General features: G+C 40.6%; 1 protein-coding gene across 4 annotated transcripts in view; it reads right to left on the bottom strand.

Moving 5' to 3' along the window:
- Nucleotides 1–11,875, bottom strand: part of AK7 (adenylate kinase 7) — an 81,447-nt gene extending 69,572 nt beyond the window's left edge. For all 4 annotated transcript variants that reach the window (XM_063091594.1, XM_063091596.1, XM_063091598.1 and 1 more), the window contains exons 1-2: nucleotides 11,774–11,875; nucleotides 7,554–7,742 (exon numbers count right to left, since the gene is read on the bottom strand). In XM_063091594.1, coding sequence (XP_062947664.1) covers nucleotides 7,554–7,742; nucleotides 11,774–11,875 — 291 coding nt within the window. The remainder of the gene's footprint in view (nucleotides 1–7,553; nucleotides 7,743–11,773) is intronic.
- Between the last annotated feature and the right edge of the window lie 160 nt (nucleotides 11,876–12,035).

Genomic DNA, 12,035 nt, shown 5'->3' with positions numbered 1-12,035 from the left:
TCAGGAAAGGGCATATAACTCAATTCTAGACAGGGGACTCAAGGAGATGCTTGCTGGGGTTGTTCTTCCTCCTTTCTCTGAGACCTTCTGGAAGTTTTCTTCATCAGGGTGTCATTGTGTATGAATCTAAGGCCCTGGATTATTGCAGCTTTGCTGCCAGCCTGAGGATGAAGTCACCCCCAGGGGAGGGCAGAGCTCAAGAAAGGGCAGGAAAAGGTGCTGGAGCCCCTGGATCATATCAGTCCTGAAAACATTCTACCTCTGGGCTGCCAGCTACATAAGCTGATGAATTTCCTTATTTATTAATATAGTTTGCCTTGCCTTTTTTTTCCTATTAGTTATTTTTTTCCCTATTACTTAGCCCAAAACAGCCCCAACTGATAGAGGAAGCAAGATCTTTTTTTTTTAATTAAAAAAAATTTTGGGGGGGCAGCTGGCTGGTATAGGGATCAAACCCTGGAGCTCAGTGTCATCAGCACCACGGTCTAACCAACTGGCTAACCAGCCAGCCGAAGATCTTTAATGAAGATCAGGAGTACAGAGGGCAGAGTGGTTTTATAGAGGGGTGGAATAAATACAGTTTGGATACGTTGATTTAGCAATGCCTGCAGTACAACCAGGAGTGATCTAGAAGGCAGTTCCTTTTGTATGTCAATAGGGCTGGAGACAGGTTCGAAAAGCATTGGCTTATATGGGGAGCTGAAGCCACAGGACTGGACAAGAAAGAAGAACACCTATAAGAAGGACACCTATTATGAGAAAGGTGAGAGTTCCACGGAAAACTCTGTTTAAAGGGTGGAAAGAGAGAAAGGAGTCAATAAAAGAACTTGGGGATGAGCACTCTGATGCACAGAAAAATCAGGGCATCACAGTTGCAGAAAGAGGGAAGGAAAGTTTCTCTTGGGAAGCTGGGCTGCTGCTGCTGGGAAGCCAAGGAAGATAAGCCCCTGAGAGTTAGGAGATCCCTGGTGACACTGGCCAGGGCATTTCCTGTGAAGTGGTGGGGGTGGAGCCTGCCAGAAGTGGACAGACTAGGGAATTGTAGGTGAAGTAATGAGGCCTGCAAATTTGTCTGGTCCCCTTCTGAAGTTCAGCGGTGGCAGGGACCAGGGGCAGAGAAAGAGACTGAATCAAGCATTTTTCACTGTGGGAAAAGATTTGAGCATGTGTATAGGTGGAGAGGAAGAAGCCAGTGGCAAGTGAATACCCAGAAGAGACAGAAAGGGGATAAGTGGTAAAGAAAGATCCCAAAGATGTTGGGACGGGACTCTTTCATTCATTTCAGAAATGTTTATTGAGGGCCACTTTGTGTCAGTCATCGTGCTAGTTGCTAAAGATGCACGATCAACACAAGGATAATAAGGCACAGTCTCTACCCTGTAGATGACAGTTATATTCTGAGGCCCCACAATAGACAAATAATGGCAATAAAGTGTGAGAAATGTTATGACCTAAGCAGGTAAAGGATGTTATGGGAGCATAACAAAAGAGCTCAGAAACTAAACTGGGAATGGGGGAGAAGCAGGAACCAGGGAGGGCTTTGTGGAGGAGGTGCCATCATGAGTTAAATCATGAAGGATAAAAAGAACAGGCTGGGTGAAGAAAGAGAAAAACCTGCTCCAGAATTTAGCCTTTATAAGACTGTATGGTAGGGTCCAGAGAGTAGCAGGCTGGGTGGAGAGAGAAGTTAGCTTGGGAGGAAAAGAGGGACACATCTTCTTGAAGGTATTTAAATGTCTCAGGATAAGGACTGTGTTGTATAATTTGTTACATGGAAGCAGCACTGTTTCTCAATAAGACAGCAACATAATGGTATGTATTAGTCCATTTCTGTTACTTAGAACAACATACTTGAAACTGCATAATTTGTAAGAACATGAAATTTATTGCTTGCAGTTTCAGAGGCTGTGAAATCCAAAGTCCAGGGAACACATTTGGTGAAGGCCTTGGTGGTGACAGTAATGCAGAGGTCTCACATGGCAGAATGGTGTAGCAGACAGAGAGAGACTCTCATGCGCTCTTCTTTTAAAGCCCTCAGAACCACACCCATGACCACCATTAAACCATTCACTATGGCAGGGTACTCACAATCTAATCATCTCTTCAAGGCCCCACCTTTCAATGACCATAATAGGATTTCCCACCCTCCCAACAGTCACAGTGGAGATCAAACTTCTAATACATAAAACTTGGGGGACACAATTCAGTCCTTACCATGGTATGTTATTGTCGCTTTGCCCCCCACAGATTTGTCACCCCACTTCCCCTGGGTGACAGAGATGAAAGGATTACTCAAAGCCCATCTCTTCTCAGCAGTGAGAGACCCCAAAGTGGTTAATCTCCTGCCAGAACCCTCAAGTGAGAGGCATCCCTTCCTTGGGAAATTAACCCCGAATTGGGGTTCTTTTCCTGCATTTATTTTTCAGACCAGGAAGTTGCAGGAAGAGAACATAGGTGGGGTTATAGTTTAACAATATAGGCTGGTAACTCTCAGTGAAACAGGTCAGATGATATTCCATTAGACAATTAAGTGATCTTACAGAAATTTCTCAGTATCTTTAATTAACAATCAGTAACTAGTCTGTCCTTGAGCCAGAAACCTTGCTGTACCACAAATCTTTATCTTATACCAGAGACTTACAGCCTGAGGAAAATTTCCAGTCCTCTGCAAGGTCAATATTTGAAACTGCAAGGCTTTGGAAAACCAGGCCCTGTGAAGTACATTTGCTTTAAGAATCCTTTACATCTCCCCCTATTTTATTTATTTAAAAGAAAAAGCAAGAGTTAATTTCCTGAGAAAGGGATGCCTCTTGCTTGAGCATTCCCAAGGGAAGTTAACTGCTTTGGGGTCTCTCACTGCTCAGAAGAGATGGGCTTTTAGTAATCCTTTGCATCTCCATCACCTAGGGTAAGTGAGGTGACAAATCCATGGGGGGTGAAGCAACAAAGCAACAAAATGGTGCCCCATGTGAGGACGTTCTCCACGGATCAGAGACTGACCTGCCAAGCATTGGAGAGGAAAGGGACATCCAGTTCATCCCGGCAAGGGAGTCCCTAATAAGGGAGATGCATCCCAGTAAGGGAATCTTATGTGGCTTTCGATTAACGATTGCACACCTGCGGCAGGTCAAAGTTAGGTCTTTTCAACCCCGGAGATATTTTTTCCTTCTCTTTACTTTTAAAATATGGATAATTCATTAACAAAAGGGGAGACTGAACATACATTACAACTCCTATGTCTCCTTAAAGCAGCAGGCTATAAGTAACTGAATGGCAGCTTGTAAAACTGTTAGTGGATATTAAACAACCATGTCCTTGATACCTTAAGGAAAGGAGCCTTAACATAAAAATTTGGGAACAAATTGGTCACTGGTTAATTATGCAATGGGTCTCATTAAGGCTTCCCACCAACAACTAGGAATCTATGTCAAGTTGCTCTGAGACCTATCCAAGACCTTAACAAAAGACTAAAACATGTTTATGTCACCAAAAAAGGATAAAACTTAATCTTTGCCAGTGACTGAGAGAACTTTAAATTGGACAATCTAAAGTAAAAGAAGTTAATATTTCTTTACAGCGTTGGTATTGTTTGAGCATGTTTTTCTTTCTTATCTGCACAATGCTTCTCTCCTCTCTTAAAAGCAGTGGTTCTTTTCTCAACTGCATGTGCTACTCTTATTCTTTGAAGACTCTGGAGCTTTATGAAGAAAAGCAGCCATGGTACCAACCAGACCCATTTTGGGTCTACTGCTCTTCTCCTAAAAACCTCAAGAGTCAAATGGTTTCATCTCTTATTGGTGGCTCAGCTCTTGAGCTCAGTAACCCATTTAAAAAACAAAAACTAGACTAAAATCTACCTGTTTAACTAGATTGTCTCAAATTTTCTGGCATTTTAAACAGACTTCTAAATTATTTTCTAGTCTCATCTATGTACTTCTTCACAAAATCCTATGGTAGAATTCTATGCTATTTTCTAAGAAGAAAAAAAGAATCTTCTCTGCATCTTTTTTTTTTTTTTTTTAAAGATGACTGGTAAGGGGATCTTAACCCTTGACTTGTTGTTGTCAGCACCATGCTCTCCCAAGTGAGCTAACTGGCCATCCCTATATAGCAATCCAAACCTGTGGCCTTGGTGTTATCAGCACCACACTCCGCTGAGTGAGCCACAGGCCGGCCCTTCTCTGCATCTTCTTGAAAGGGCTTGCATACTTTGCTTTACAATGTAAATTTGTTATCTTGCTTTCTTTAAGGCAGGGTGAGGCCTCGCCAATAAGTCTTTTGGAAATAACAGAATCTAAACCTGACTCTCCTTTTCACTAGTGAGCTTTTTTTTACATCTTGAACAAAACCTATAAGATCCTTGTTTGCTCTTGTGGTTTATGTCTGCATATATGCATGTGTAAGATGTATGTTATGTCTATATGTTCATGTCTGTTTGTGTAATTGTGTTATGCTCAAGGTACCAAATTGACTTATAATTAATGCGCACTCATTATATAAATAAGTATACTTTTCAAGTTCACGTGACTTAAATCTTCTAAAGTTTTGATAAACATATTTTCAAAATTTGATTCAAACCTTTTACCTAAATTTGTCTCTAGGTCAATATGTCTCCTTATTATCTCAGCTCTGCCTCCTGGCCATGCTGGGAGAAATGATATCTTTTATGTATATACCGCCCTCTGTCTTAAGCTCCACATGGCTCCAAATGCCACATGGAAACCTGGGACCTGAAATGGCTAGTGAAAAGAAACCTATGCCAAATATCGCATAGGCCCTAGTTTGCATTAACTGATAAGAGTATAGATCTAACACACCAAGTTTTTGGCTGGGAAACCATAAATATGTATTTGGTAAATATAGCTAAAACTCAAACTGGGCTTTGTATAATTTGCTCTGATAAATGGACACCTATTTCCTAACCTGAATGTATAAAAATGTTCTTATCAGCACACATCATTGCCTGGGTTTACTAATCAAAGAGGATAACTAAAGGTCTTTTCACTTAACTGCTCTTGATGCAAAGTTGTAAAAGGTTTTCTTTGTCCCTTAGATAACTGGTTTAAAAAACTTATTTCATGATAATTTCTTGTGCTCTCTTTAAAGGATTCTTAAAACCCTTTGTCACTTTGGTTTTATTTTTTGTAGTAATTTGTGATCTTATTCAACTAAATGATTTAAACCTTTTGTTATTTAACAAAGCTTTCCAACACGAAATTCTGAAAGTTTAAAATAACTTTGAGGAATTCCAAGGGCCCTGGAATTTCTCAAAGTATATACAATAGATGTATCAAAACTAATTGGCTTATTTAATAAATTAGACTATATGGGAAAACATTGTCAGTACTAAAGGTGTTACAGATATGTGTTCCAAATATTGTAAGGTTCTTAAATAACTGTGTCTTGATATAAATGCTACCGGTCATAACCTTGGTTTAAGTATAATTTTAAAATGTTCTGTCTTCAAATATTCCATGAAAAAACTCTGATAGGTACAGTTTCCAGACAAACTTTGAGTTCATAGCTTTAAACTAAAGTTCCAAAATTCTAATGAAAAAACTGATGAGTTTGTGAAATTGCTCACAAAGGTCAAAACAACAAAAGTTAATTGGTAAATTAATTAAAAAGAATTATGGGTTTTTATAATTTCCTTATTTTAAAACACTGCTGGTTCTCCTAATGTTTTCCAAATTTAAGAAAACTCTCTCTCTCTCTTTAGCTATCTGTAACTAACAACAGTTTGGTAAAATGTCATTTAAAACAGAAGTACAAGTATTTGTTTTCTCCCTATGTGATCCCCCCCAAATTTAATAACTTTAAGTATCCTTATGATTATTATGGCAATGTGGCTATTTTTATAAGTTCAATGAAAATTAACTCTCTCTCTCTTTATAACAGGATATAATTTAGGACTTTGGATATAAGATAGCATGTCTCACTTCCAAGTTGCTGATCTCTCTTTCATGTTTGCCGTAATTTGGCCTAAACTGCTGCTTCAACCTGCTGTTCATCTTTCCCTCTGATGGGCAGATCACTGAAAGAAAGTGAGCAGAGGTGCTTCTTTCAATCACCACCTGGGAAAGAGCCTTCCCAATACCAAGAGATTTAGACAAAGAAAAGTAAGACCTTTTCAATCAAGATATTGATCATCAATGCTTTTATGAGGTATGCCTTGATCATAAAGGAGGAAATAACATCTTCTCTACAAAAGCAGTTCTCTAAATTTTCCTGGCCTTAAAGAGGGTGTTTGTAACTTGGATGAGACATCCTATTCTTAAACAAAAGACTTGTAATTGATCAAAAATTTTACAAAAGACTAGACCCTCTGAAAGCAGTAAGGTCCTGGACAGATTAACAATAACAAACTCTCTGGACTCAGAATCAACTATTTTATGGAGCAGAATCCCATTCCAGGGTTTCAACAATTGGTAGTTACACCCAATTCACAGCACCTGGAATGATGCCGCTGCAGCTGCCCTGAGAGATGATGACACCATCAGTCCTCACCTGAAGTAAATTAAAAGGACTTGCCATGCTAAATGATACCAACTTTGCTTTAAATGCTTTTGTATTAACTGTGCCAACCTGATCTATAGCTTTTGCTTTTTCTTTTAAATAAATAAAATGGGGGGAGATGTAAAGGATTCTTAAAGCAAATGTACTTCACAGGGCCTGGTTTCCCGAAGCCTTGCAGTTTCAAATATTAACCTTATGGAAGACTGGAAATTTTCCTCAGGCTATAAAGTCTCTGGTATAAGATAAAGATTTGTGGCACAGCAAGGTTTCTGGCTCAAGGACAGACTAGCTACTGATTGTTATGTAAAGATACTGAGAAATTTCTGTAAGATCACTTAATTGTCTAATGGAATATCATCTGACTTGTTTCACTGAAAGTTACCAGCCTATATTGTTAAACTATAACCCCACCTATGTTCTCTTCCTGTAACTTCCTGGTCTGGAAAATAAATGCAGGAAGAGAACCCCAATTCGGGGTTAATTTCCCAAGGAAGGGATGCCTCTCGCTTGAGGGTTCTGGCAGGAGATTAACCACTTTGGGGTCTCTCACTGCTCAGAGGAGATGGGCTTTGAGTAATCCTTTCATCTCTGTCACCCAGGGGAAGTGGGGTGACAAATCCATGGGGGGCAAAGAAACGTGTCATGTATAAGTAAGTGGCTTTTTACTGAAGGATATTTCACTTTCACAAGTCACACCCACCATAACACAGAGTTGTCTTGTGTAATGCAGGGTAGAATATGCTTTACGCACAGTCTAGAGAAGAATTTTATGAGTGTGAAAGTCCAAGTCAATTCATCCTCTCCAAGAATGTCTAATTTAAAGTCTTAACTTCCACCAATAATTTAATGTGTAGAAAATGTGCTTGATCTCCACCACAGTAGTAAGACAAGAGCGCAGCCCTGCCCCTCACTACACCCTCTCCCCACATCTGCAGAAGGGAAGGAATGAGAAGGAAAGAGTAACATGTTGTAAGGGTGTCACAATGAAAGGTGACTCTTCCCTTTGTCTATTCCTAGCAAAAACCACCTGGACTTACAGAGTATGTCTCCACGGCAAAGTTGGGCCAATGGCTTTCGGGTGTGGAAAGTGTGCCCACAATCTGGAATGTGCCTTCTTTCAGTTTGGCTGATGAGGCTTCCAGGAGAGTTGGCTTATTTTCATCCTCTTCTTCCTCTTCTTCTGTAATTTCTTCAAGTGAAGCCCCAACTACACAGTTAGATAGAAACTGCAAGAAAACAGAAATTTCCCAAATACAATAAATTAGAGCAAGGGTAGCTAATGAATGATAATTCTACAAACTATTCTTTATCGAGGGCTTGCAAGATGCCACAGAGGCAAAGCTAATGCTTTGCAAACTGTCATCTTATTTAAGTCGATTTAATTCTCATAACAACACGGTGAAGTGGATACTGTTATGATTCCCCATTTTATAGATGAGGAACTCAGGCTCAGAGAGCTTACATAGCTTTTTTTTTTTTTCAATCTAGTACGTGCTTCTGAATTAAATAACTTGTTTAAGGATACTGCCCTGCTCCAGCAACATGTGGAGCTGGGCTACAGTGAAGATGTTTGTCTTGTCTAGTAGGTATATAGAAATGTAATGTGAGTCACTTGGGTAATTTAAAATTTTCTAGTAGCCACATAAAAAAAGTGAAAAGAAAAAGATGAAATTAATTCAAATAATGTTTTATTTAATCCAATATACTCTAAATATTATCAGTTTAAAAGTAATCAATATAAAAAATTGTTAGTGATGTATTTTAAATTTGTTTTATACATAGTCTTTGAAATTCAATGTGCATTTTACATTTATAGCACATCTCCATCTGGACTAGCCACATTTAAGTGTTCAGTGGCCACATGTGACCAGCAGCTACCATATTGAATAATGAAATAGAACGAACTTGGCAACATTTCTTGTTTTACAAAAACTATCCTTGGAGGTGGCTTATCCAATGTTTAAGAGTTTTGTTCATATATAAGTAAACAATCATTTACATATGCAAACAACCATTTTATTTTAAATTACATATTAAATATATAAAAATAATTTTGACATTACCACACCTTGAGAATAAAAACATAACAAAACCAAACAAATAAGTATCATTTACTTTGATTAAAAACTGTTCAAATTAGCATGCAAGATTGACAGATTCAACCTCTTTTTTTTTTTTAAAGATGACCAGCAAGGGTATCTTAACCCTTGACTTGGTGTTGTTAGCACCACGCTCTCCTGAGTGAGCTAACCGGCCATCCCCATATAGGGATCTGAACCCGTGGCCTTGTTGCCATCAGCACCACGCTCTTCCAAGTGAGCCACTGGCCGGCCCTGACAGATTCAACCTCTTATTGGAATATATTTCTCCCAGGTACATTATATATATTTTCATTTATCTCTTACACATACACATTCCACTGTATTATCCCATTTTATAGATGAGGAAACTGATGCCCAGCAATAAGTAACTTGCCCAAGATTGCATGGGCAGGGAACTGGGGGATAAGGGGTTGGGGTGGCATTGCCCAACTGGATGTAAGCCTGAAAACGAGACGCGTGACTTCCATTTCATTTATATGCTTCATATCCTCACCCCCATGTTGCTTAGGACAGATTAACAGTAATTACCTGGAATTTGAGAAAGAGAGGGCCTGATTAATTAAGGACAAACTAGAAAATTCCCTCTTTGAAAAGCTTTTGAAAAAGATGCCTGCATACTAAAAGAAGTTTTATGATAAAAGTATTATGTCTTAAAAAATAATCAGAGATTAAAAAGGCATAAAGTAAAAAGTTAAACTCCCCTCCCTCTCTCATTCCTAATCTCAATCATGCTACCTCCTTTTTTATACACTCCAATGGCTTTCCTTTGGATTTAGAATATAAACCAAACTCCTGACCAAGGCCACGCATGATCTGGACCTCTGTGCTTGACTCTGCTTCACTAATTTATGCAACAAGAATCGCTTCTCAGCCTTTTGGCTAAGATCAAGTGTAATTTATGCAACAAATATCTATGGAGTGCTGACTGTGAGTGTATCACTGTTTAGGAGCTGAGTAGCACCACGTTCTGACCTTCATGGGCCCCTCCTCCATAAAAAACACTAAAAATTGTATTGTAAGACTGCATGCTATAAAGACAAACATAGTCTTTGACACTAAAATTTCATTTGTTTCTTTCTGATTTTAAAAGAAATTAAAATACTCTTCTGGACCCCTAAAAGTTTTGTGGGCCTTGGGCATGGTGCCTGCCACATCTAATGAGGTTGGCCCTGGAAGCTCTGGTTCACTGCACCCTAGCCACTTTGTTCTCAGAAACCACCCAGCTTATTCCTGCTTTGGAAATTTTACCTTTGCTGTGCCCTCTCAGTACTATTTCCTTGGCTTGATCCTCATCCTATGCATGCCATATTAAATGTCACCCTTCAAGAGAGCCCTTTCGTGCAACTGTATTTAAAATAGCTGCTCTCTTCCAGCAGTCATCTTATCCTCTTTCCCCAGAGTACTTATCACTCAAATGTCTTGTTTATGTGAAAAATTATTGCCTGTCTGTTTCCAGAAGACGAGTCCTTGAGGGCAGCAAACTTTTTTTGTCTTATTCACTGTGCTTAGCGTTTAGTAGGTGCTCATGAATGAATGAATCCCATCCTCCAGAGATTCCAGAGATGATAATAGTTGACAGTTTCTTGATTATCCTTTGAGATATTTTCTGAGTATAGATAATCGATCTATTTATCTATTTTCTCTATATCAGTATCTATCCTTTTGAAAAACACAAATAAGATCACACTATACTTGTTTTTTTTGTTGTTGTTGTTTTCTTTTTTAAAAGATGACCAGTAAGGGGATCTTAACCCTTGACTTGGTGTTGTCAGCGCCACACTCTCCCAAGTGACCCACCGGTCGGCCCAAAGGCTTCCTTTCCTTAAAAAAAAATTGCTAATGTATTGTTTTAGTTTTGTGTTCTTGCCCCTACTTTTCTACATTTTCTGGCAGTGTAGAATCATGTTTTGAATCCTCTCTAGTAGACATATAATATACATATCATATATTTGTTTATCATATATAATTACATACTATATAAAATACAGTATTTTTACATAGAAATTATATACCAAAATCTGTGTTTTGACTAGTAAATTTTAGATGGCGTACTGGGTTGAGTGGCACCTCCACTCCCCAAATTCCTGTTCTCCTAGAGCCCGTGAATGTGGCCTTATTTGGAAATAGGGTCTTTGCAGATGTAATCAAGTTAATATGAAATCATACTGGATTAGGGTAGGCTCTAATACAATGACTAGTGTTCTTAAGGGGGAAATTTGGACACAGGGGAGAACAACACTGAAGAAAGAGGCAGAGATTGGAATGATGGGTCTACTAGCCAAGGGGTGCCAAGAACTGTTGGCAACCACCAGAAGCTAGAGGAGAAGCATGGAACAGATTCTCCCCAGAGCCCCCAGTTGGAACCAGCCCTGTGGACACCTTAATTTTGGACTTGTTTCCCTCAAGAACTGTGCGAAAATAACTTATGTTATTTTAAGTAACCCAGCTACTGGTAATTTGTTACTACAGCCCTAGAAAACTAAAACAGATGGTATGTACTGTAGCCTTACCCTATTTTAAGCAGCGTTGTCTTGTCTGAAAGTGTAACTATTGGCCTCACAGAAGTCTGCCCAGAGTGAGCTTAGACTTCTGTGTAGCTCCACAGGACAGCATTAAGATCAATGGGTCCTTCCTGGGGAAAATGATAAAATCATGGCTTCTTTTGAGGACAGCGTTTTAAGATGAAGGGCCCCAGCGTCCTCCTTTTGAATAGTTTCATTTTCCAGGGCTAATAAATATGGAGAGAGGTGAGAAAGCTTCATGGGACTCAGGGCCCCCAACTATGTGGAGGCAGCGGCGGAGAGGAAAGAGCTCAGTTAAAAGGTAGGAGAGCTGGGCTCTATGCCCAGGTCCTGCCCCCAACTCTGTATGTGGTCTTGGGCAAGTCCCCTCCTTCCTTTCGGCCTCGGTTTCCCCACGTTAAAAGGGGAGGAATCAGGGCTGGATCTGCCATCTCCAGACACCTGGGCTTCCAGGTGGGCACAATTGTCTATCCCGGGTGCGGGCTGGGGTCCAGGGGGCATCGACGGTGCCCGGGACACTAGACCCTCCCTTCGGTGAGGCCCGACAGCGCCCGGTGGCCGGGCCCTCGCTGGCTTCGCTGGCCGGGGGCGCAGAGGGCTGGGGTCCGGCTCTGAGCCGCCGCCGCCGCTCACCTTCCCGATGTTTCCGCTGCTGTAGGTGTCCAGCAGGTTTATAAACACCCTCTGGATCCGGATGACTTTCTCCGTCCGGGCAGCAGCTTCCTCTTGAGCCATGGTGGGAGCCGCGCTGGTTGCTAAGGCGAAAGCGTCCCGTCAGTTGCTAAGGAGGCGGGCCCCGTCCTACTCTCTGGGGGCGGGGCGTGCCTGGCGGGGGCGGGGCTCCGGGCCCGAGGCTGCCCCTGCTGGGTCCGCGGCGTGGGCGTCGCGCGGTGTC

The sequence above is a fragment of the Cynocephalus volans genome, chromosome 3, assembly GCF_027409185.1.
Source record: "Cynocephalus volans isolate mCynVol1 chromosome 3, mCynVol1.pri, whole genome shotgun sequence".
NCBI classification, from domain to species: domain Eukaryota; kingdom Metazoa; phylum Chordata; class Mammalia; order Dermoptera; family Cynocephalidae; genus Cynocephalus; species Cynocephalus volans.
The sequence above is the reverse complement of the archived record's forward strand: the minus strand, read 5'-3'. Positions and strand labels throughout refer to the sequence as shown.